At 43.4% G+C, this 26,550-nt stretch overlaps 1 protein-coding gene across 1 annotated transcript; it reads right to left on the reverse strand.

Annotated features, from left to right (window-relative positions):
• Positions 1–200: 200 nt before the first annotated feature.
• Positions 201–24,600, reverse strand: NUP43 (nucleoporin 43). Its single transcript, XM_054491989.2, has 8 exons — positions 24,129–24,600; positions 23,708–23,830; positions 21,426–21,503; positions 20,179–20,359; positions 16,443–16,578; positions 14,355–14,506; positions 9,494–9,616; positions 201–5,088 (listed from the first exon to the last, which is right to left on the reverse strand). The coding sequence occupies exons 1-8, from the start codon at positions 24,246–24,248 to the stop codon at positions 4,859–4,861; spliced, it is 1,143 nt and encodes a 380-aa protein (XP_054347964.1). The 5' UTR covers positions 24,249–24,600; the 3' UTR covers positions 201–4,858.
• Positions 24,601–26,550: the final 1,950 nt, after the last annotated feature.

Genomic DNA, 26,550 nt, shown 5'->3' on the forward strand with positions numbered 1-26,550 from the left:
AGTAAAAGCTGTCTGGAGAAAATGACACCTAGCAGGAGTCTTGAAGGATAAGAAGGATTTAGCCAAAAATGGAAAGAAAGAGTGAGAAGGAAACCTTCACTGGAGAGACTATCATAATCAATTTTGAATATTTGAATATGTGATGAGAGGAATTTTGTGTGTGTGGCTCCTGAGATAAGACAGATGGAAGCAAATTTCAGTTCAGTATATGAAAATTCATTTATTTAGTGAAACCCTACATTAAAGCATCCCAACACAAAGCAGATTCGAATATAACAACTGGTGATTGGCTCATCTCATAGGCTCACATCATCAGTGTGTTAACATACAATAGGACTGTACCCTTTTACAGGATTGAGTGTTTTGGATCCCACTCACACACTAAAACCCTGCCATAAAGCTGTATCAATTAGAGCTGTTCAAATGTGAAACTGTATTGGAAAATGGGAAACTTTATCTCCATATATATGTATATTTTTTGAGATGGAGTTTTGCTCTTTTGCCCAGGCTGGAGTGAAGTGGCACGATTTTGGGTCACTGCAACCTCTGCCTCCTGGGTTGGAGCTATTCTCCTGCCTCAGCCTCCCGAGTAGCTCGGGTTATAGATGCCTGCCACCACGCCCGGTTAATTTTTTTTTGCATTTTTAGTGGAGACGGGGTTTCGCCATGTTGGCCAGGCTGATCTCGAACTCTTGACCTCAGGTGCTTCACCCACCTCGGCCTCCCAAAGTGCTAGCATTACAGGCGTGAGCCACCGTGCCTGGCCACCATATGTTTTTAAGTATAGGTTGGATGATAATTTGTTGGGAATACCATAGAAGGGATGATGAAATTTAGGCTGGAGATAATCACCAAGGTACTTTCTACCTCTAAGATCCTGCAACCCTTGAAAGACACTCTATTTGACCGTTTCATGAATAAAGGCAGTGACTATGAACAAATTCATAAATTATGGTGTTATATTACATAAAGCTTAGTTTCTTATTAAAATTGGCAGAACTTGTCAATTGGCATGAAATGTAATGCTGTTAAAATATACTTTCTCTTATGGTTACAAATATTAAGTGGCTCACGCCTGTAATCCCAGCACTTTGGGAAGCCGAGGCAGGCGGATCATCTGAGGTCGGGAGTTTGAGACAGCCTGACCAACATGGAGAAACCCCATCTCTACTAAAAATACAAAATTAGCTGAGCATGGTGGACAGGGCAACATGATGTTGTCTTAATAGCACAACTACAGGACAATATGTTGTCATTTAACATGTTCTTTTGTCTCCTGTAGTGTCTGTAAAGACAGGTAAATCAGGTTCAGTTTTGTTGCTAGGAGTTGGGGAAGGACAGCTAGGCTGAAAACAGTCTTTAAAATGATATTTAGGGTAACAGCAATTATCTAAATTATCTGGTCTACTTTTCAGTGCTAGGAAAAAACCTACCCTGAGCTGAACAAGTGTATGGTTTTTACTTACTCCTGGAATGCCACAAAATGAAAGACAAGTAGTTTCTTCTGGGCAAGAGTATTTCATAGGTGGTGTTATTTACTCATTTTATATAACATCAGGAAGCACATAATATCTACTTGTCTACTTTTGTGATATTAAGATTGACAAGAGGCCAGGCACAGTGGTTCAGGTCTGTAATCCAAGTACTTTGGAACCAAGGCAGGAGGATTGCTTGAGGCTAGGAGTTCAAGACCAGCTTGGGCAATATAGTGAGACCCTATCTCTACAAAAAAATTTTAAAAATTAGCTGGATGTGGTGGCACACACCTGTAGTCCCAGCTACTTAGGATGCTGAGGTGAGAGGATTGCTTGAGCTTGGGAGGTTGAGGCTGCAGTAAGCTGTGATCATGCCACTGTACTTCAGTCTGGGTCACAGAGCGAGACCCTGTCTCCCCTACCTACCCCTCCTCAAAAAAAAGTGTGTATGTGTTTCTCATCCTTCAGAGATGTACAGTGAAGAATTATGATTGAAATGACATCTGGAATTTGCTTTACAGTGATCCAGAGCAGGGGTGGGGAATGAACAGCAGCAGAGATAAGACTGGCTGTGTGTTGTTAATTGATGAAGCTGGGCGATGAGTACACAGGTTAATAAAACCATCCTTTTCATATGTTTGAAATTATCCATAATAAAAAGAAAAAAACTTCAGATACATTAAATTACATTCCAAATGCAATCATTACATGCAAAATACAAAACCACAAAATAAAAGGAATTACAGGTTAACATTTATATAAACCTAGGACAGGACAGCATGATGCCAGGGGACAGAAAGTATTAAGAAACAAATCAAATGATTTGGCTGGCACGGTGGCTCACGCCTGTAATCCCAGCACTTTGGGAGGCTGAGGTGGGTGGATCACCTGAGGTAAGGAGTTTGAGACCAGGCTGGCTAACATAGTGAAACCCTGTCTCTACTAAAAACACAAAAAATTAGCCAGGTGTTGTGGCGCACGCCTGTAATCCCAGGTACTTGGGAGGCTGAGGCAGGAGAATCGCTTGAACCTGGGAGGTCGAGGTTGCAGTGAGCTGAGATCACACCACTGCACTCCAGCCTAGTTATAGAGCAAGACTCCATCTCAAAAAAACAAAAAAACAAAAAAAAAACCAAGAATAAAAGCCAAGTTTTAAAAGAAATGCAAATTAAATCAAATAGGCGTTATAGCACTAATCATAATAGTGAGAAGCTGGAAACATGAAATAATAATAGGCAACCAAATGAAATAAATTATGGTACACACACGTATACCTTAGAATATTACATAGCAGTTCAAAATGATAATAGAAAAAAATGTGTTTACTGCTAGGGAACGTGCATCCACAAATATGTATATTTCAATTTTATTAAAAAATTATATACATTGATGGATAGAAACAGATATGAAAAGAATATTGTCTGTTTGAAATTCTAAGTACTTAAAATTTTCTTTTGGCTTTGCTTTTTCTGTAATTATTTAGTAGTAACAAAAAGTCTTTAAAAAATTAGTCCCAGCAATACTACTATAGACAGATCAAAAACCCAAAACACCTGAGGTAAAGTGGCATTGAAAGACTTGAAAATAGGTAGGGCACCGTGGCTCATGCCTGTAATCCCAGCACTTTTGGAGGCCGAGGTGGGCTGATTACCTGTGGTCAAGAGTTCGAGACCAGCCCTGGCCAACATGGTGAAACCCTGTCGTCTCTACTAATACAAAAATCAGCCGGGAGCGGTGGCTCAAGCCTGTAATCCCAGCATTTTGGGAGGCTGAGGCAGGTGGATCACGAGGTCAGTTCAAGACCAGCCTGGCCAACACAGTGAAACCCCATCTCTACTAAAAATACAAAAATTAGCTGGGTGTGGTGGTGAGCACCTGTAATCCCAGCTACTCGGGAGGCTGAGGCAGTAGAATTGCTTGAACCTAAGAGACGGAGGTTGCAGTGAGCTGAGATCATGCCATTTCACTCCAGCCTCAGCAACAAGAGCAAAACTCCATCTCAAAAAATATATATATTTATTAGGACAGAAAAGCAAAACCTTACCATAATTCCATAACTATGATTATTGGAATTACAAAGTAAATGAACACTTCAATTGTCTAATAGCAGTGATTTGTCATTAAGGTCTCAGGTCAATAATACATTTAAAATCTAACAAAGTTTGGAAAGATAGTATCATTAAATTATCTTAAAACACTACATTAGTTCATTATTATCCCTGCAGACAAGGATCAAGATGGTTGGTAAGACTATAGGTGGCTAAAACAAAGTAAAAGGATCAAAATGGCAAAATTCTTTACTCTGATCATATCATTTGATTAATCACACTTTTATCTATCACATTTTTAGTATGGAAATAGTTCGCTTATCAATATAGAATTCAACTTTATTGCACAATGTCCAGTTTGGCAACTTTCAGCTATGCTGTGAAGCTAAACAAAAGCAAAGTTGGGTCTAACGAGCTGAAAGAGTTCTGCTCAAAAACCTATTCTGAAAAAGCAACTTGTCAAAACATTTTCACCTTAAAAAAATTTCAGGCCGGGTGCAGTGGCTCACACCTGTAATCCCAGCACTTTGGGAGGTCGAGGTGGGTGGATCATGAGGTCAAGAGATCAAGACCATCCTGGCCAACATGGTGAAACTCTGTCTCTACTAAAAATACAAAAATTAGCTGGGCGTGGTGGCGCACACCTGTAGTTCCAGCTACTCAGGAGACTGAGGCAGGTGAATCGTTTGAACCTGGGAGGTGGAGGGTGCAGTGAGCCGAGATTGCACCACCGCACTCCAGCAGAGCAAGACTCTGCCTCAAAAAAAAAAAAAAAAAAAAATTGAACACAGCTATACATCTTTGTCATTTTTGCTCTACTCAATTCTTTCCGAAAAAGTTTATTATTATTATTAAGGAAATAAAGTGTGGAAGGATCATAGGAAATACTTGCAATAAAAATAATAATCGTTAACATTGGCAACTGCCACTAGGAAGGCATATACTCCACATACTACTGATAAAAATTGTAGGAACCCATTGGTAGTTCCCATAACCACCACTGATGTGTTAATTCCCACAACATCAAAAATAAAGAACTAGTTCCACAAGCTGTCTGTCAATAATACTCTGAAGGCAACCTATTCATCAGCACCAGAATCCCACTGATTTTCTTCCACATGTTCACAATCTTTTGCCATCAGTCATCTATCGGATTCTATAACTGTTTGGGAGTGTCAGGCTAACAAAAGTCAAAACTGGGCATTGACATTAATGGTAGTTTACTGATGTTTCCCCTGCAAATCTTGTATTTTCTGATAATAAAATTTTGCACAGAAGTTGGATTTCAAAAGGCTAATTGTATGTTCTATCTGAAATCTTATAATTATAGTACTTCTAAGAAAAAAGATGTCTAGTAACATAAATTGCTTCTGCATCGGTTCCACAAACAAGACAAGGACCTAAAACATCCAAACTGTTCACAGACAGAGACCTACTGGGAAGTAAGCTTGTGATTTCAATTCGGTCTTTTGCAGGATCAGTGCTGAGCCAGGAGCTAATGACAGACTGGTGAACATTAGCTTGGTTACTAATGCTATGAGACAAAAAAGTACTGCTTCTTCCTCCTGGGAGAAAAAAAGAAAAGGAAGAAATCTTTCAAGATGATTTTTATATTAGTAAACATCCAAACTTCTACTGATATTTAGAAAGGTGATGATATCAATGTGTTCAATTCTCAGAATAATAGGCTAATAATTCCATTATTATACATCACCACTTTGGAACAAAGGCTTATGCAGTGATATTAAATATTGAAATTTCCATGGGATAATATGGATACCAAACTTGAAGTCTTCAGGAAAAGCAGGTGATTTCAACTGACTATCTTTCTGTTCATCTTTTAATGGAAAGTCTCAGAAAGGTAGCAAAATGGCCAGCAGACAAGTTGAATAAAGAAAGGAAAAAAGAAACCAAAAATGTAGGTAATACATGGAAATATAAACTCTTGGGTAATAACAAAATAAAATGATCATGAGAAAGAATTTCTAGACATATTTCTAGATGAACATTTCTAGAAATATATTTCTAAATATATTTGTTACTATATTTCTTAAAATATAATCGCCTTACCTCAAATCTTTCATTCTTATGCTTTTTAGATAAATGTTCTTACAAGTAGATTAGAACACTACTAGATTATAAGGTTTTATCTCTAACAGCGCACTGTACTTACTATAAAGTGAGGCAGAGGCAGTATATTTCAATTTTAGTCATTTTTCGCAACTTACTTTCCTCTCAACTTGCTGTCATATCAAATAAATACAAATTTAATTCACTCAACAAATGACTGAGTACCTACTATGTGCCAGGCTCTGTGCTAAGTGCTCTGTGCCAAGTCCCTATGTGTTGAAGCTTAAAGATTAGTACATTTAAAATCTTGCTGATCCTTTAAAATATGGCTGAACTTCCTTCTCTAAGAAAACTTTGAAGACAACCTCTACTTCATGTTTTTCTCTTTCCTCGAAACCTCAGCACTTGTATGTACCATTAATTTACTACTTTATAACAATTCTTATATCCTAATTGCACTATCCATGCCTCTGTCCATGACTAAATATGTCTTAAGAGCAGGATACATATTTTATATTTGTTTTACTTTTTCACAGTGTCTAATACTGTGCCTTGCAATAGTAGACACAGAATAAAGTTTTATTTCCAGTCTAACCAAGGTTCCTTAAAAGTAAACTTGCAAGTTCAAGACTGTGCAGTTAGGGGAGGAAGGAAGTAAAAACGAAGTACATACTTAGTTAATCCTTAGATGAAACTGTTTGTTTCTCTGTAGATGAAGTTATAGCATGGACATGCATGCATGCTCCACACATGCTCTCCGCTCCAGAATTTTTCTGGAGAAGTTTTAGAATTTTTTTCCCCTTAGTTTTTCTGTTTATCTTTTATTGCCCCTACATTTTACATTGCTCTTGGACGCTGTAAAGATTAACACATTATTCAAGCCACTGTGATAAGACTCCTTCCTCATCTCCCTGTTTCCACTTTTCTCCTCCCCCTCCCATAAGTCTAAAGTCTTTATCATGGGCTACAAAGTCCCAGGGCTCCTCAGCCACCAGTCCTTATCTCCCACCACTGTACCCTGCTGCCTGAGCTCCAACCGTGGTGTCCTTGTGATTCTCTGCCCGTCTCAGGCCCTCAGCATTTGCTGTTTCCTCTGCCTGGAATGCTTTCACTTCTCTTAAGTCTCTGCTCAAATGTTCCTTCTGCCAAGTGGCCTCTTCTGACTCTCACTAGAGTAGCTCCCCTCACCCCTGTCTTTATTCTTTATCCTCCTACTTTGCTGTATTCTTCTTCATGGTAATTAGCAGTGTATTTGGCCATGTTATTTTCCTTCTTCTTTTCTTTTCTTTTTTTTGAGATGGAGTCTCGCTCTGTTGCCCAGGCTGGAGTGCGGTGGCGCGACCTTGGCTCACTGCAACCTCCAACTCCCGGGTGCAAGCAATTCTCCTGCCTCAGCCTCCAGAGCAGCTGGGATTACAGGCACCCACCACCATGACCAGCTAATTTTTGTATTTTTAGTAGACACAGAGTTTCACCATGTTGGACCAGGCTGGTCTCGAACTCCTGGCCTCAGGTCATCTGCCCACCTCGGCCTCCCAAATTGCTGGGATTACAGGTGTGAGCCACCGCGCCCGGCCTCCTTTTCCACTTTTCTGTGCTCCACTATATACTGTAGGAGGTGGAAGTCGACAAACTTCACTTTCCAGGCTGCTTTGCCTTCTGCCATCCAGATGGACCTTGCCAATAGCAGGTATTAATGGTGGGTGACTGGAAGGCGGAGGGGAGAAGCAGCTCCTTCCTGCTCCAGGTTTCTGGCAACAACGCTGGTGGTAGTTCCAGCCTGGCTGAGGGAGCACCTTTTCTCCTAATTCAGAACAAACTTTTACAGCACTTTCAACAATGCAGTAGTAGGGGTACTAACAATTACTATTTCTGGGTGTTCCCTTTTCTTCCTATTTGTTCTCCCAGCACCCCTCCTATTACCTTTTGTTTTCCCAGCCCTTCTAACACATGTGAGACCAATTCCTTCTCATCTAAGGTAGTTTCTGACATTCTCGTTGGACTCTTACTGATACATTATCTATTTTTTAACTGTCTACTAGAATATTTGCTCTACGCGTGTGGACATTTCGTTCTGCTCACTGTTACACGCCCTAACACCTAGAAGAATGCCTACCACGTGGCAGGCATTCAGTAAATATTTCTGAATGAATGAATAAGCAAAAGAACTTTGGAACCACAGACAAACCCTCAAAAACAAGAAACTTGGAAAATGCAAAAACACATAAACCCCGATAACAAGTGCATGGTTTTTGGCTGACCATAACCTACCACTGACTGTAATGAGGAAAGCAGGCCTTTTTTTTTTTTGAGACGGAGTTTCGCTCTTGCTGTCCAGGCTGGAGTGCAATGGTGCGATCTCGGCTCACTGCAACCTCTGTCTCCCGGGTAAAAGCAATTCTCCTGCCTCAGCCTCCTGAATAGCTGGGATTACATGCATGAGCCACCACACCCGGCTAATTTTGTATTTTTAGTAGAGACGGGGTTTCTCCATGTTGGTCAGGCTAGTCTCGAACTCCCAAACTCAGGTGATCCACCTGCCTTGGCCTCCTGAAGTGCTGGGATTACAGGTGTGAGCCACCATACCCGGCCTGAGATCAGGCCATTTAACTTGAGAAGAAACCAGTACCCTCAGTTACATCAAATATCAACTTTTTTCTTGCCATTCACACAAACTTGGCAATGCAATATGAAAGATTTGCCTGTGTCTATGCTATGGCATGAGGGTCAAGGTTAATGGCACTCACAAAGGAGAACCGTGGCTGTCTCAAGTGAGCCAGCTTACAGCATTTCTAGCCATCAGCCATACAGTAGTAAGTAACTTGACAGTCAGATTTCAAGCCCTGTGATACTCAAATTTACTCTGAGGCAAGAGAATAAAAATGTTTTGCCATTAAGTAAAAAACACAAGGATGTCTAATTTGGTATTTAAAAGTATAAAATGGCTGGGTACAGCAGCTCATGCTTATAATCACAACACCTCGGGAGGCCCAGGCGGGAGGATCGCTTGAGCTCAGGAGTTTAAGAGCAGCCTGGGCAGCATAGTGAGAGCTCATCTCTACAAAAAAATTAAAAAAAAAAAAAAATTAGCTGGTTGTGGTTGCAAGCATCTCTGGCCTTAGCTATTTGGGAGGCTGGGGCAGGAGGCTCACTTGAGCCCAGGAGGGCGACGATGTAGCGAGCTGTGATCATGCCACTGCAGTCCAGCCTGCATGTCAGAGTGAGACACTGTCTGAAACAAAACAAAACAAAATAAAAGTATGATAAAATTACACATAACAGGCTGGGCACAGTGGCTCATGCCTGTAATCCCAGCACTTTGGGGAGGCTGAGGTGGTCAGATCCCTTGAGGCCAGGAGTTTGAGACCAGCCTGGCCAACATAGCAAAACCCCATCTCTACTAAAAATTCAAAAAAATTAGCCAGTTGTGGTGGCACACACCTGTAATCCCAGCTACTAGGGAAGCTGAGGCACAAGAAAAGCTTGAACCTGAGAGGCAGAGGTTGCAGTGAGCTGAGATTGCCCCACTACACTCCAGTCTGGGTGACTAAGACTCTGTCTCAAAAAAAAGGCCAGGTGTGGTGGCTCACTCCTGTAATCCCAGCACTTTGGGAGGCTGAGGCAGGCGGATCATTTGAGGTCAGGAGTTTGAGACCAGCCTGGCCAACATGGTGAAAGCCCATCTCCACTAAAAATACAAAAAAATTAGCCAGGCATGGTGGTGCATGACTGTAGTCCCGGCTACTCGGGAGGCTGAGGCACGAGAATCGCCTGAACTCAGGAGGCGGAGGTTGCAGTGAGCTGAGATCGTGCCACTGCATTCCAGCCTGGGTGATGGAGTGAGACTCTGTCTTAAAAAAAAAAAAAGTACACATAACAGTATTCATTAAAAAGTTTTACCTTGGTGAAAGAGTGACGACTTTTCAGGTACATCTGTGGAAGCATTCCAGTGCCAGAGGGATCCATCTTCAGAGCAGGTAAACAGATGATCTGGGTTGGATGGGTGAAAGTGAACTTCCCACACTAAGAGACAAGAATCAAGAAGCTCATTCCTGTGCAGATTCGCTGAACAAACAACATTAAACCCCCCTCTCTGGCATCATCTTCCATTATCCTCCATCACATACCTTCAAGCCTCAAGTCTATCATAAAAATTAAAGGCTTCAGAATTAAAGAAAAGACATAACATAACTTTCCAATGGCTATAACACGTAGAAAGGAAAAAGAACACTTTAGGAGGCTAAGGCAGGTGGATCACCTGAGGTCAGGACCAGCCTGGGCAACATGGTGAAACACCATCTCTACTAAAAATACAAAGGTTAGCCAGGCGTGGTGGCGCATGCTTGTAGTCCCAGCTACTTAGGAGGCTGAGACAGGAAAATCACTTGAACCTGGGAGGTGGAGGTTGCAGTGAGCCAAGCTCGCACCACTGCACTCCAGCCTGGGCGACAAAGTGAGACTCTGTCTGAGACAAAAAAAAAAAAAAAAAAAAAGAAAGGAAAAAGAAGCCAACTAAATTTGCATACTGGGCAAGGAAATAAATGAAAATAGTAGCCAGGCACAGTGGCTCATGCTTGTAATCCCAACACTTTGGGAGGCCAAGACGGATGGATCACTTGAGGTCAGGAGTTCAAGACCTGCCTGGCCAACATGGTGAAACTCCGTCTCTACTAAAAATACTAAAAATTAGCCAGGCATGGTGATGGGCGCCTGTAATCCCAGCTACTCAGGAGGCTGAGGCAGGAGAATCGCTTGAACCCGGGAGGCAGAGGTTGCAGTGAGCCAAGATCATACCATTGCACTCCAGCCTGGGCAACAAAAGCGAGACTCTGTCTCAAGGGGGGGGAAAAAAACAAACAAAAAAAACGTCCAGGCGCAGTGGCTTACGCCTGTAATCCTACCACTTTGGGAGGCCGAGGTGAGTGGATCACCTGAGATCTGGAGTTCAAGACCAACTAACCAACATGGTGAAACCCCATCTCTACCAAAAATACAAAAAATTAGCCCGGTGTGGTGGCACGTGCCTGTAATCCCAGCTACTTGGGAGGTTGAGGTAGGAGAATCACTTGAACCCGGGAGGCAAGGTTGCAGTGAGCTGAGATTGCATCACTGCACTCCAGCCTGGGCAAAAAGAGCAAAACTATGTCTCAAAAAAAAAAAAAAAAAAAAAAAAAGAAAAGAAAATCATTGCTAAAACATTTAACCCTATTACTTTATGAAAAAGCTTATTTTATTTTTATTTTTTTAAATAGAGACGGGGTTTTGCTATGTTGTCTACCTTGGTCTTCTACTCCTGGCCTCAAGCAATCCTCCTGCCTCAGCCTCCCAAAAGTGCTGGAATTACAGGTGTGTGCCCAGCTAGGAATGACTGTCTTTTACGGAAAAGTTTTTTTTTAAATTGGTAAGTTGCCTTGTTTTTCAATTCCTGTGTCATTAATATATGAAGATTATATTACTGGAAAAACTGAGAAAGACCCTAATGAAATATAAAAATGAATTTCTAAGAGGCAATATCCAATATTGGTTAATGCCAAGATTCTGAATACTTCTGGTCTTTACCACAGAAATAGCAACTGACTTCTAGCAAACCAAACTTTGGAAATGTTCCAAGAATTTGGATCCAGTTTCAGATGGAGGGCTTTTTATTTTTTATTTGTTGATTATTTATTAAGAGAAACTATTTCTTAGCCCACATATTTATGCTTCATACTTTAGGAACATAGGTCAGTGACAAACTTCTACATAATTCAACTCAAAGAAATTCTCTCTCTCTTTTTGAAACAGGGTCTTGCTCTGGCGCCCAGGCTGGAGTGCAGAATGGCATAGTCATGGCTCACTGCAGCCTTGACCTCCGAGGCTTAAGCAATCCGCCTAGCTCAGCCTCCTGAGTAGCTAGGACTACAGGCATGTATCACCATACCTGGGTAACTTTTGTATTTTTAACAGACACGGGGTTTCTCCATGTTGCCCAGGCTGGTCTCAAACAACTGGGCTCAAGCGATCTGTTTGCCTTGGACTCCCAAAGTGCTAGAATTACAGGCATGAACTACCGTGCCCAGCCCCAAAGAAATTCTATATATTCCAAAATCACATTCAATTCTGAAAGATACCAGTCCTCCTCATTTCCTCAAAATCTTTTTTTTTTTTTTGAGACGGAGTTTCACTCTTGTTGCCCAGGCTGGAGTGCAATGGTGCGATCTTGGCTCACCACAACCTCTGCCTCCCAGGTTCAAGTGACTCTCCTGCCTCAGCCTCCCTAGTAGCTGGGATTACAGGCATGTGCCACCACACCCGGCTAATTTTGTATTTTTAGTAGCGACGGGCTTTCTCCATGTTGGTCAGGCTGGTCTCGAACTCCTGACCTCAGGTGATCCACCTGCCTCGGCCTCCCAAAGTGCTGGGATTACAAGCATAAGCCACCGCCCCCGGCCATCATTTCCTCAAAATCTTTTATGGAATCATAATTTCTATAGAAATCTAATAATAAAAAAAATTAGCTAGGTGTAGTGGCACATACCCATAGTCCCAGCTACTCAGAAGGGCAAGGCAAGAGGATCACCTGACCCCAGGAGGTTGAAGCTTAAGTGAGGTACCATGCCACTGCACTCCAGCCTGGACAACGTAGTAAGACCCTGTCTGTACAAAAAATAAAAAATTAGCCGGGTGTAGTGGGGGTGTGTGCCTGTAGCCTCAGCTACTCGAGAGGCTGAGGTGGGAGGATTGATTGAGCCAGGGAGGCAAGGCTGAGGCTGCAGTGGGCTGTGATCACGCCACTGCATTCCAACCTGGGTGAGAGAGACCCCATTTTAAAAAAAATATATAGGGCCGGGTGCAGTGGCTCACACCTGTAATCCCAGCACTTTGGGATGCCAAGGCAGGCAGATCACCTGAGGTCAGGAGTTTGAGACCAGCCTGGCCAACATGGTGAAACCCCATTCCTACTAAAAATACAAAAATTAGCCAGGCATGGTGGCACATGCCTTTAGTCCCAGCTACTAGGCAGGCTGAGGCAGAAGAATGGCTTGAACCCAGGAGGCGGAGGTTTCAGTGAGCCGCAATTGTGCCATTGCACTCCAGCCTGGGCGACAGAGCAAGACTCTGTCTCAAAAAAAAAAAAAAAAAGTATAATCCATTCTGGCATGATATCAAAGACAGAGTGAGAAAATGAAAAATTTCTGTCCGGCTAAATCATCTCCACCAGAATCAAAAGAAAAAAAAAAAAAGCTTATAAATCTATTGTTCATGTTAAAAAAATAATGTGATGCAACAATAAATTGAGGAGCACAACATTTATTAACAAATATGACAAACAGCCTGCATTTGCATGGGAAAAGGGCATTCTTGCACACTTCACTATGGCATAAAATGGTATGATTTTTATCACCTTTTTTCAGGGAGTGGGGTCTCACTATATCGTCCAGGCTGGAGTGCATAGGTGCAATCATAATGCACTACAGCCTTGAATTCCTGGACTCAAGCAATCCTCCTGCCTCGGCCTCCTGAGAAGCTGGTGCATGCCACCCACCTGGATTAAACTAGTATTATTAACTCTTTAAAGAGGTTATGTTGCCTAAGCTGGCCTCAAACTCTTGAGCTCAAGCAATCTTCCTGCCTCAGGCTCCTGAGTAGGAGGAGCCTGGAACTACAGGCATGTGCCAATGTGCCTGGCTTAAACTGGTACTATTTTTGTGTAGAAAAATCTGTCAATGCGCTATGCAAAATGTTTGGCCTAGCAATTCTATTTCTAAAAAATTATCCTAAGAAAATAAGTACATAAGGCTGGGCATGGGCATAATGGCTATACCCAGCACTTTGGGAGAATCGTGTAAGTCCAGGAGTTCGAGGCTGCAATAAGCTATGATCACACCACTACTGCCTCTGGCCTAGGCAACAGAGAGAGACCCTGTCTCCAAAAAAAAATACACAGAGATAAATATCTAAGGATTCTCACTACAGTTTTGGATATAAGAATGAAACCTGTGGTTGGTGTGGTGGCTCATAACTCATACCTGTAATCTCAGCACTTCCTGAGGATCACTTGATTGAGCCCAGGAGTTTCAGACCAGCCTGGGCAATAAAGTGAAACCCCATATCTACAAAAAAAAAAAAAAACCAACAAAAAATCAGCTAGGCATGGTGGCACACACCTATAGTTCTATCTACTTCGGAGGCTGACGCGGGAGGATCACCTGAGCCCTGGAAGTCAAGGCTGTAGTGAGCCGTGACTGTACCACTGCACTCCAGCCTGGACAACAGAGCCAGACCCTGTCTTTTAAAAATAAAAAAAACCAGGCACGGTGGCTCATGCCTGCAAACCCAGCACTTTGGGAGGCTGAGCTGGGCGGATCACCTGAGGTCAGGAGTTCAAGACCAGCCTGACCAACATGGAGAAACCCAGTCTCTACTAAAAATATAAAATTAGCCAGGTGTGGTGGTGCATGCCTGTAATCCCAGCTACTCGGGAGGCTGAGGTAGGAGAATCGCTTGAACCCAGGAGGCGGACATTGCGGTGAGCCAAGATAGCACCATTGCACTCCAGCCTGGGCAACAAGGGTGAAGCTCTGCCTCTAACAAAACAAAAACAAATGTTAAAGAACTTAAATGTCAAGTAAAAAGAAATTACATAATTATTTAAATTTATACAATTCCGCCATTAAAAGCTACGATGTAAAATGATCCACATGTATCATTATGGAAAGGTGCTTATTATATGTCATATAACTCACCCAATATAAACTTTCTGTATCTCCACAATACTTACTTTCAGCTTCATGAGCCTTCAGCAGAGATACAGGCATAGTACCTTGTCTAACATCCCAAATACTCAACATTCCATCTTGGCCACCAGTAGCTACAACATGCTGTTGGTTGGGATGTCTATCAACACAGTGGAGTGGCACTCGGTCACCAGTCCTTTTGTGGGAGATAACAATGACATCAAAATCAAATAAAGTATAATTTATCTTTGTGTAACACAGGAAACACATTTTTTGTTTGTTTGTTTTGAGACAAAGCCTCACTTAGCCAGGCTGGAATGCAGTGCTACAATCATTGCTCACTGTAGGCTCAAACTCCCTGGGCTCAGGTATCCTCCCACCTCAGCCTCCTGAGTTGCTGGGAGTACATGTGTGTACCATCATAACTGGTTAACTTTTTGTATTTTTGTAGAGATGAGGTTTCTCCATGTTGCCCAGGTTGGTCTCAAACTCCCAGGCTCCAGTGATCTAGCCACCCTGGCCTCCCAAAGTGCTGAGATGACTGGTAACTGTGCCTAGCCTGTTTTTTTTGTTTTTTAAGAGACCAGGCTCAGTGGCTCACACCTGTAATCCCAGCACTTTGGGAGGCCACGGCAGATGGATGACTTGAGGTTCAAGACCAACCAGGCCAAAATGGCGAAACCCCATCTCTACTAAAAATACAAAAACTAGCCAGGCACGGTGGCACATGCCTGTAGTTCCAGCTACTTGGGAGGCTGAGGCATGAGAATCGCTTGAACCCGGTAGGCAGAAGTTGCAGTGAGCCAAGATCATGCCACTGCACTCCAGCCTGGGTGACAGAGTAAGACTCTGTCTCAAAAAAAAAAAAAAAAAAAGAGACAGGGTCTTGTCACCCAGGCTAGAGTGCAATGGCCTATCTACAGCTTGCTGCAAGCTGGGCTCAAAAGAGCCTTTTGCCTCAACCTCCCAAGTAGCTAGGACTACAGGCACATGTTACCGTGCCAGGCTATTTTAAGAAATTTTTGTAGAGATGGGGTCTCACTGTGTTACTCTAGCTGGTCTCAAACTTCTTACCGCAGATAATCCTTCCAAAATGTTGGGATTACAGGCATGAGTCACTATACTCAGCCAAGAAACATGTTTTACATGGTAACTAAGTGACAACTTAGTGGATGGAGCTACTGGCTGAATCTTTTTTTATTTGAGACAGAGTTTTGTTCTTGTTGCCCAGGCTGGAGTGCAATGGCGTGATCTTGGCTCACTGCAAACTCTGCCTCCCAGGTTCAAGTGATTCTCCTGCCTCAGCCTCCTGAGTAGCTGGGTCTATAGGCACGCGCCACCATGCCTGGCTAGTTTTTGTATTTTTAGTAGAGACGGGGTTTAACCGTGTTGGCCAGGCTGGTATTGAACTCCTGACCTCAAGTGATCTGCCCGCCTCGGCCTCCCAAAGTGCTGGGATTACAAGCATGAGCAACCACACCCGGCCTGGCTGAATCTTAATGATACCAAAAAAAATGAACTAAATTAGATATATTTCTAAATACTACAATTTTGAAATAATTCCACAATTATTCATTTTCACTTCAACTTGGAGACATGGAATGAAAGACAATCCGATGGTAAGATGTACAAATCACATTTCCACTTATTAGATTATTTAAAAACTCATACATCAATTACACTAAATATTATTTATCATCTTATTTAATGCTTAGTTTATGTAACTATTTTTTCAGTGTGACACATTCTATTTTCTTAGGAGAGAAGGTTGTACACCTAAAAAGGGGGATTTCTGCTCAGAAAAAATATTTGGAATTATATTTTTCCCCCAGTCATTACATCTGGAGTATATTTTATCCATTAAACAATCACTGAAAGAGCAGAAGTTAAGTTCTCCATGAAACAATACAAACTTCAAAGAGTAAAGGCTCTGAATCACTATAACAAATAATTACTAAATGAAGCATAGTAGTATCAACCCCATCAAGTTATGCTTGCTCTACCAAATTTTAATCAGGGATCTCTCTCTTAAAATGCAATTAAAATACAATATGGCTTAAAGCCAGTAGCTATAAACAACCTAACACATTAATTTGTGGACTACATTACTGAAATTACAAATCAACACTTACAGTGACAATATCTGAGAAGGCTCATTTCCTTGTTGTCTGAAATCCCATATTTTCAACTGTCCAATTGAATTTACAGTAAGAATCTCAGGAGTTCGAAGAAAGGTTACAGCATGGAGTGTACTACTATCTGCATTGTCTAAAAATTTAAAAAATGGTAGTATGTGTTAATGAGTCCCCTTTTTTTCCAAGAAAATTTTAAATCACACTCCTTTCATGGATTGATATATTACAATTTCCAGTAACTTATAATTTAAATTTCTATAGAAAAATGCATGGTTAATGTTTATGTTTAAATGGATTTTCTTTGGATGGGAAAAATATTTACTCACAGGACATCTGAGCTGTTTTCTGTTTCTTTTTTTTTGTTTTGCTCTTGTTGCCCGGGCTGGACTGCAATGGCACAATCTCAGCTCACCGCAATCTCCACCTCTCGGATTCAAGCTATTCTCCTGCCTCAGCCTCCCGAGAAGGCTGGGATTACAGAAATGTGCCACCACACCCCGCTAATTTTGTATGTTTAGTAGAGACTGGGTTTCTCCATGTTGGTCAGGCTGGTCTTGAACTCCCGACCTCAGGTGATCCACCAGCCTCGGCCTCCCAAAATGCTGGGATTACAGGCGTGAGCCACCACGCCTGGCCTACTGTTTTCCTTTTCTTTTTCGAGACGGATCTTGCTCTGTTGCCCAGGCTAGAGGGCAGTGGCGCACTCTGGGTTCACTACAACCTCCGCCTCCCAGGTTCAAGCGATTCTCTTGCCTCGGCCTCTCTAGTACCTGGGATTACAGGTACATGCCACCATGCCTGGCTAATTTTTGTATTTTTAGTAGAGACGGAGTTTCACCACGTTGGCCAGGCTGGTCTCGAACTCCTGAGCTCAGGTGATCCACCTGACTCAGCCTCCCAAAGTGCTAGGATTACAGGCGTGAGCCACTAGGCCCGGCCTTGAACTGTTTTCTAAATGGAAGGCTGAGTTTTCATACATTTCTTTTTAACTCTTAAGATTGTTACCCTGCATTTCTGAGAGAGTTGTTCAAGCTCCTCTAAACCCAATCTTACTTCCCACTAGTCCCTGACCTAGAACTCCCATTCTATTGAGCCAAACCCCAGTGCTTCCTACAGAGCTCATTCTAACCTTGTATTATTCTGCAGACTCATCCCAAATCTACTCATTTTCACCCTCATCAACTCTCGCCCTCTCCATGAAGTCATTCCTTATTGTCATAATGGTCCTTTTTGTTGATTTCCTAGTGTTTAGAACTTACGCCTCATAATTTAACATATACTTTATGGACTTTAGTTTGTGCCACTCCTCTACACTGCCACCAGGCAATGGTCATTAATTAACAAATAAGTAATGTCGCCCAGTGCAGTGGGTCACGTCTGTAATCTCAGCACTTCGGGAGGCCGAGGTGGGCAGACCACTTGAGCCCAGGAGTGTGACACCAGCCTGGGCAATATGGTGAAACCTCGTTTCTACAAAAATCAGCTGGGCATGGTGGTGTGCATCTGTAGTCCCACATCCCTGGAAGGCTGAGGTGGGAGGATCGCTTGAACCTGGGAGGCAGAGGTTGCAGTGAGCTGGGATCATGCCACTGCACTCCAGCCTGGGTGACAGAGCAAGGCCCTGTCTCAAAAAAAAAAAAAAAAGTAATGCAACTTAACTCAGAAATGAAAATCATAATAAACAACACAAAAGGCCAGGTACAGTGGCTCACGCCTGTAATCCCAGCACTTTGGGAGGCCGAGGCAGGCAAATGACAAGGTCAAGAAATCAAGACCATCCTGGCCAACATGTTGAAAGCCCGTCTCTACTAAAAATACAAAAATTAGCTGGGTGTGGTGGCGTGCGCCTGTAGTCCCAGCTGCCCGGGAGGCTGAGGCTGGAGAATCGTGTGAACCCGGGAGGTGGAGGTTGCAGTGAGCTGAGGTCGTGCCACTGCACTCCAGCCTGGTGACAGAGCGTGACTCCATCTAAAAAAACAAACAAACAAAAACCCACACACACACACAAAATGGATTCATGGGCTCAATTCCTAGAGATTCTGATTTAAAAGGTCTAGAGTGGTCGACAGTTTAATTTCCTCAGAGAAGTCTGGCCGAAGCATAGTTCAGAACCAATACACTTAGTTTTCCACCTAAAAGATGTAACCTCTGTGATTTTTGCATTACAGACTCTTTGCAATCTGGCCCCAGTTTACTACTCTCTTGCTTCATCTTTCATCTCTCCTACATAAATATCTAAAGTCGGGTCAAACTATACTTTTTGTCATTCTCTGAATGTTATCCTGCCTCTAGCCTATTCCCTTTGTCTAGCACACCATCTTTTAGTATTACTTAAGGTCTAGAACCTAGAAAAACTATTAATTACTACCTGCTTCCAGATGTTTTATCTGATAATGCCCTCTCACCCCCCAAAAAAAGGTTTCTGTTTCCTCTAGTCAGTCATTCATACTGGTCTCATCAACATACTGTCTTGACAAAGGGATCCTGCCTCGCGTGTGTGTGTGTGTCTGCATATGTACATATATTTTTTTGAGACAGAGTCTTGCTCTGTCACCCAGGCTGGAGTGCAGTGGCGTGATCTTGGCTCACTGCAGCCTCTCAGTCTCTCAGGTTCAAGCAATTCTCATGCCTCAGCCTCCCAAGCAGCTGGGATTACAGGCGTGTGCCACCATGCCCAGCTAATTTTTGTATTTTTAGTAGAGATGGGGTTTTGCAACGTTGGCCAGGCTGGTCTCAAACTCTTGGCCTCAAATGATCTGCTCGCCTTTGCCTCCTAAGGTGCTGGGATTATAGGCGTCAGCCACTGCACCCGGCCATATATTTTTACATCCCTCAATCACTTAACATTGTTTACTTTTTTTTTTTTCTAGATGGAGTCTCGTTCTGTCACAAGGCTAGCATGCAGTGGTGTAATCTTGGCTCGCTGCAACCTCTGCCTCCCGGGGTTAAGCGATTCTCCTGCCTCAGCCTCCCGAGTAGCTGGGACTACAGGTGTGCGCCACCACACCCAGCTAATTTTTGTTATTTTCAGTAGAGACGGATTTTCACCATGTTGGCCAGGATGATCTCGATCTCTTGACCTCGTGATCTGCCCACCTCACCCTCCCAAAATGCTGGGGTTAACAGGCATGAGCCACCGTGCCTGGCAGTATTTACTTAGTATATGGTAAGTGCTCAATTACTCTGATGGATGAAAGGAATACAATGATTTTTCTTTTTTTGAAACAGTCTCCCTCTGTCGCCCAGGTGGGAGTGCAGAGTGCCATCATAGCTCACCGCAACCTCCGCCTCTCAGGTTCAAGCAATTCTCCTGCCTCAGCCTCCTGAGTAGCTGGGATTACAGGCATGCGCCACCACGCCTGGCTAACTTTTCTTTTTTTTTTTTTTTAAACAGAGTTTCACTCTTGTTGCCCAGGCTGGAGTGCAATGGTGCAATCTCCACTCACTGCAACCTCTGCCTCCCGGGTTCAAGCGATTCTCCTGCCTCAGCCTCCTGAGTAGCTGGGATTACAGGCATGTGCCACCATGCCCGGCAAATTCTGTAGTTTTAGTAGAGACGGTGTTTCTCCACGTTGGTCAGGCTAGTCTCGGACTCCCAACCTCAGGTGATCCACCTGCCTCGGCCTCCCAAAGTGCTGTGATTGCCGGGGTGAGCCACCACACCCAGCCTAACTTTTGTATTTTTAGTAGAGACGAGGTTTCGCCATGTTGGCCAGGCTGGGATTTTTCTTACCTATGGTTCTTACAGCTTCCTTGTGATCAGCTCTGAAGAGATTTATTCGACCATCCTCTCCAACTGTAACGATTTCTGGGTTGTTGCACACAACACCTGTACATGGTGCGCTGCTATAGGAAGGACTGCCAGGGCCTGTGTGGTAGTGAGCTGTAGTCCACTGCTGGTTGACTGACAGAGTCTAGGCATCAGAAATGAGGATACTATTAAAGCAAAGTACTAAGGAATTAGCACTTCTTCCCAACAAAAGTATCTTCAAATTCTGACTCACACCCTTCTACAAGAATCAATCACTCCTTTCTCCTTTAGAATAATGAAATCTAGAAACTACTGCCATCAAAGTTCTATACCTACTGAATTAGATTCAAAAGGAATATTGTTTAATAATGCCCCACATTTATCTCAAACTACAGTAATGACTTTTAGGGATCAAGCAGTTGGATGTTCAAAAGCAACTCTTTGTATTCTTATGTGAATTAACCTACATCTAAAATATACATATCCGGCCCATGGCTGTCGCTCATGCCTGTAATCCTAGCACTTTGGGAGGCCAAGGCAGGCAGATCATCTGAGATCAGGAGTTCGAGACCAGCCTGGGCAATATGGCAAAATCCCGTCTCTACTAAAAATACAAAAATTGGCCAGGTGTGGTGGCACGCGCCTGTAATCCCAGCTACTTGGAAGGCTGAGGTGGAGAATTGCTTGAACCAGGGAGGTGCAGGTTGCAGTGAGCAGAGATCGCACCACTGCACTCCAGCCTGGGTGACAGAGAGGGACTCTGCCTCAAGAAATAAAAAATAAAAAATAAAATAAATAAATAAAATATTAATCTCTATAGCTTTTTCTAAATGACTCAAAAAAACCCTTAACATGAACTGGGTCTTATATTAACTAGGCATGTCTCTTAGAAAGGTTACCTTTGGCTGGGCGCGGTGGCTCACACCTGTAATCCCAGCACTTTGGGAGGCCGAAGAGGGCTGATCACCTGAGGTCAGGTGAGATCAGCCTGACCAACATGGAGAAACCCCATCTCTACTAAAAATATAAAATTAGCCGGGCGTGGTGGCACGTGCCTGTAATCCCAGCTACTTGGGAGGCTGAGGCAGGACAATCACTTGAACCTGGAAGGTAGAGGCTGCGGTGAGCCGAGATTGCGCCACTGCACTCCAGTGCACGGGCAACAAGAGCAAAACTCCGTCTCAAAAAAAAAAAAAAAGAAAATCACTTTTCAAACTAAAGTTCTTTACCTGGTTATTTGGATGGTGAAGGAAAACTGTTACACATCCTGTTGATGAAGCAGCGACAATTCTTTCCTGGTCAAAAAACTAAAGAGAAAATTTCTGCTTGTTAAAGATTCAGAAATATTAGCAGGGAGAAAGTCCATTTGTTTATTTAACTCAATTAGTAGCAAATCTTATAACAATTTTAAAAAGCAAAGAGCCTATGAGTGCTAAGCAAATAAAATGTGTTAATGAAGCTGAAAGGCCAAACTGCCATACAAAGTATTTTCATGAATAAACAATATTTTTTCCTGGACACATTCACCCACAATTGACTTAATTTGGGACCAACACAATAAAACCTTAGGAAAATATTATTCCTGGCTGGGTGCGGTGGCTCACGCCTGTAATCCCAGCATTTTGGGAGGCCTAGGCAGATGGATCGCTTGAGCTCAGGAGTTCAAGACCACCCTGCCCAAGATGGCAAGGCCTCGTCTCTACAAAAATACAAAAATGAGTTGGGGTTGTAGGGAAGTGGAGGTTGCAGTGAGTCAAGATTGAGCCCCTGCATTCCAGCCTAGTTGACAGAGCAAGACTCAGTTTCAAAAAAAGAATAAAAATTTTAAAAAAGAAAAGCCAGGCACGGTGGCTGACGCCTGTAATCCCAGCACTTTGGGAGGCTAAGGCAGGCGGATCACGAGGTCAGGAGTTCGAGACCAGCCTGGCCAATGTTGAAACCCCGTCTCTACTAAAAATACAAAAATTAGCTGGGCATGGTGGCATGCACCTGTACTCCCAGCTACTCGGGAGGCTGAGGCAGAAGAATCACTTGAACCCAGGAGGTGGGGTTGCAGTGAGCCGAGATCGTGCCACTGCACTCCAGCCTGGGTGACAGAGCAAGACTCGTCTCAGAAAGAAAAAAAAAAAAAAGAAAAGGAAAATATCGTCTGGGCATGGTGGCTCACACCTGTAATCCCAGCACTTTGGGAGGCCAAGCCGGGTGGACCACGAGGTCAGGAGTTCAAGACCAGCCTGGCCAACATGGTGAAACCCCATCTCTACTAAAAATACAAAAATTAGCCGGGCATGGTGGCACGTGCCTGTTGTCCCAGCTACTTGGGAGGCTGAGGCAGGAGAATTGCTTGAACCCAGGAGGCAGAGGTTGCAGTAAGCTGAGCTTGCGCCACTGCACTCCAGCTCGGGTGGACTCCGTCTCCAAAAAAAAAAAATGTATCTTTCCTAGAGCTAGATAGCTTTCTTTTTTATTTTATTTTATTTTATTTAATTAATTAATTTTTTTTTTTTGAGACAGAGTTTCGCTCTTGTTGCCCAAGCTAGGGCACTCTCGGCTCACTGCAACCTCTGCGCCCGGGTTCAAGCGATTCTCCTGCCTCAGCCTCCCGAGTAGCTGGGATTACAAGCGCGCGCCAGGGCTAGGTATCTTTCTATGGAAAATGCAGGGGCTCTCCACACGAGGATTTGAAAACTTAATTTCGGCGGGGTGCCGTGGCTCACTCCTGTAATCCCAGCACTTTGGGAGGCCGAAGCATGCAAATCACCAGGTCAGGAAATCGAGACCATCCTGGCTAATACGGTGAAACCCCGTCTCTATTAAAAATACAAAAAATTAGCCGGGTATGGTGGCATGCGCCTGTAGTCCCAGCTACCCGGGAGGCTGAGGCAGGAGTATCGCTTGAATCCGGGAAGCGGAGGTTGTAGTGAGCCCAGATCATGCCACTGTACTCCAGCCTGGGTGACAGAGCGAGACTCCATCTTAAAAAAAAAAAAGAAAACTCAATTTCATCCCCACCACTCACTACTGGTTTTGAGACTTTGGCCAAGTTAAGTTCACTAAATCGTGGTAAATCTTTAAAACGGGAGCACTAATCTCTACTTAGGGAATTGTTATGAGAATTCAAAAAACAAAATGATGCTATCCCCCTGCACAGTATCTGTCACATAGTACATGCTCAAGATATATTAGTCTCAATTTTCTCATTAGTAAACAAAGTAACGATACTTGATTCACTGGCATGCAACAATAATTAATTTTTGTAAAGCTCCCCAAACGGTATTTAAAACATAGTCGATAGTCAATTAATAAAAAAGCATGATTAAATCTACATCCCCTTTCCCAGTCCTTTTTCTGCCACTAAATGGCTAAATGATGTTGGGCAAATCATAACTTACAGAGCACTCAGTTTTCTGTAAACGAGGGGTGACACCAGACAACTTTTACGATGCTCTGTTTGTTTAAATGTATTACTCAGGACTTTCAAAGTTAGCTTTTGGATGCTACACAGATTTACCTGTAAATCCATTACATCACCATGGTGTTTGATATCACACAATAACTGATGGTCTCCTTCAAACCCTCCATCAGAGTCCAAGTTTCCAAAATCTCCGATAGACCACAGTGAAACATAATTTTCCTGTAAAATAAGAAGTTTTGTCTTGAGATGACATAAACGTCAACTCTCGGAAAATAAAAGTTGTGCTCCCGTCCGGAAATGTTGCTCCAAAACATCTCAAATGGTATGGTGAGTTTAAAACACAACGAGATACGAGGCTCAGGCATGCCATCACCGCCTCTGAGCTACGGAGCAACCGCGCCTGAGACACGGGTCTGGGGGACCTAGAAGTGCGAGAAGAAACAGAAGGTGGGAGTTGGCGCGCGGGAGGCCAGGAGACAGGGAGGAGGTAGGGGCTCGTCCCTATCAGCGGCGATACCTCATTGTCCCAAGATCCTGTAGCGAAAGTCTCCGCGGTCTGTAAACTTCCCGGAGGCAGGGGTCGCCAGCGGGTTTTGCTGATTTTCTGAGACACAAACTTCGCATAAATTTCCTCCATACCGAAAGCAGCCGCAGCAGGTACTGCAAAAAGCAAGCACAATGCGCGCCTCTCAGCCCCGCCTCTTCCCGCGGAACCCTGATTGGATGGGACTTTAGGAGGGATACGGTGGCTGCAGAGAGTCAATTCTCATCGGTAGCCAGTGTGGGCACAGTCAGTACGCAAACTGGGAGAATCTAGACGGAGAGGCCTCCCCATCTCACAGTGCGGCTCTGAGCAAAGGCAAGAGCGCTTTGGCCTTTGAGCAGTAGGACTTGCTCCTAATCTGCAATGTCAGTATTTTCTTGTGTTCAATAATTGTGCAGTGTAAAATTTAAGCGCAAAAATAGAACAAAATCAATGCAGTAGAAACCACCTTGAAACCACACCTAAGCAGTTGCAGGTCACTGCGCATAGAAAACGATTCAAAAATCCTTAAATACTCGTGGAAGTACCTCGAATAAAGTGCCAACCTACTATCCTAAACCTCTCCCTCTTGTCTCCCAAGCAAATACTTTGCTTCAAAGTTAATACACACTGTCAGAGCCTGGAGTTGGAATTCTGAAAGACTCCAGTTTTAGTTTTGATGCCAATTGCCTAGCTTTGGTCAATTCAATTATGTGCATGATTAAGAATGAAGTTTGTGATACCTATTGTCAACGGCCCAGGAATCAGTTTTCTAGGTTCCTTCTGTGCTTTTGGTTACACCTATAATATTCTTCCCTTCCTCTTTACTCCTCAGAATCCTGCCTATCCTTCAAGGATGTGTTCTTTCCTTTACCGTTTCCTGATGACCCCAGCCAATGTTGATCTAAATCAACACCATTTTTTTTCTTTTTTAAGACAGGGTCTCACTCTGTGGCCCAAGCTGGAGTGCAGTGGTACAATCTCAGCTCACTGCAACCTCTGCCTCCGCCTCCCAGGTTCAAGTGATTCTCCCACCTCAGCTTCGAGGGTAGCTGGGACTACAGGTGTGTGCCACCATGCCTGGCTAATTTTTTTTTTTTTTGTAGAGACGGGATTTCACCATATTGGCCAGGCTGGTCTCGAACTCCTGACCTCAGGTGATCCAACTGCCTTGTCCTCCCAAAGTGCTGGGAATACAGGCGTGAGCTAGCATTTGATATCTAGACCACTAATGACATATATTTTGGATATATTTTATGTTAGTTTTCTTCAGATGCATATTCCTCCCCCATTAGAATGTAAATCCTACTGAATACAAGAGGTATGACTTATTCATCTAAAAAATGAACCTCTTTTACACTATAGGTATTCATAACTGTATGTTGGTTGTTTCTTTAAAAAGGGCCATTATGCTACTGTTGTTTTTATGTGATATTGGTAGTCCTACTTCACAGGGACAGTTTACGGAAGCACTGCATGTAAATGCAATCCATCTGGGTCAGCTTTAGAGTTATCAGTTTCCTATCAAGGATTTGACTTTTTTCTTTTCTCCAAATGGAAGATCATCAAGAAACTGTAGAAAGATGAAATGGAAAATATTAAGTGGGTTACAGTCCCAAATCAGCAATTTTATTCATGTTTAATATTGAAGTAAAGAACACTGTTTCAGCCAGGCATGGTGGCTCATGCCTGTAATCCCAGCACTTTGGGAGGCCAAGGCAGGCAGATCACGAGGTCAGGAGTTCAAGACCAGCCTGGCCAACGTGGTGAAACCCTGTCTCTACTAAAAATACAAAAATATTAGCTGGGCATGGTGGTGCGTGCCTGTAATTCCAGCTACTCGGGAGGCTGCGGCAGAATTGCTTGAACTGGGACCTGGGAGGTGGAGGTTGCAATGAGCCGAGATCATGCCACTGCATTCCAGCCTGGGCTACAGAGCGAGACTCCGTCTCAAACAAAAACAAAAAAACAAAAAGAAACCAGTTTTGCCTGTAGTTTCATTTATGGTCACAGAATCCCAGAAAATAGGTAATGTTGATTTTGGATTGGAAGCAGGCCAGTGTCACATTTTACAAAATCGGATAAGAACTAGAATTTGAAAATTGTGCTGACATAGTGGCACAGATGTCTTAGCTTTGTTTCCTTCTAAAAGATTACTGGAGGCCGGGCGCTGTGGCTCATGCCTGTAATCCCAGCACTTTGGGAGGCCGAAGCGGGCGGATCACGAGGTCAGGAGATCGAGACCATCCTGGCTAACACGGTGAAACCCTGTCTCTACTAAAAATACAAAAAATTAGCCGGGCGTGGTGGCGGGGGCCTGTAGTCCCAGCTACTCCGGAGGCTGAGGTAGGAGAATGGCCTGAACCCGGGAGGCGGAGCTTGCAGTGAGCCGAGATCGCGCCACTGCACTCCAGTT

The sequence above is a fragment of the Pongo pygmaeus genome, chromosome 5 (genome assembly GCF_028885625.2).
Source record: "Pongo pygmaeus isolate AG05252 chromosome 5, NHGRI_mPonPyg2-v2.0_pri, whole genome shotgun sequence".
Taxonomy (NCBI): Eukaryota; Metazoa; Chordata; class Mammalia; order Primates; family Hominidae; genus Pongo; species Pongo pygmaeus.

Bases quoted from the DNA above. Each gene is read 5' to 3' on its own strand.
- NUP43 (XM_054491989.2), bottom strand. From the start codon at position 24,248: ATGGAGGAAATTTATGCGAAGTTTGTGTCTCAGAAAATCAGCAAAACC. The intron at 16,579-20,178 runs GTAAGAAAAATC...TTAAATTTTTAG, and splicing joins GGAAGCTGTAAGAACCATAG to ACAATGCAGATAGTAGTACA. The intron at 9,617-14,354 runs GTAAGTATTGTG...CTTGTCTCTTAG, and splicing joins GAAGGCTCATGAAGCTGAAA to TGTGGGAAGTTCACTTTCAC.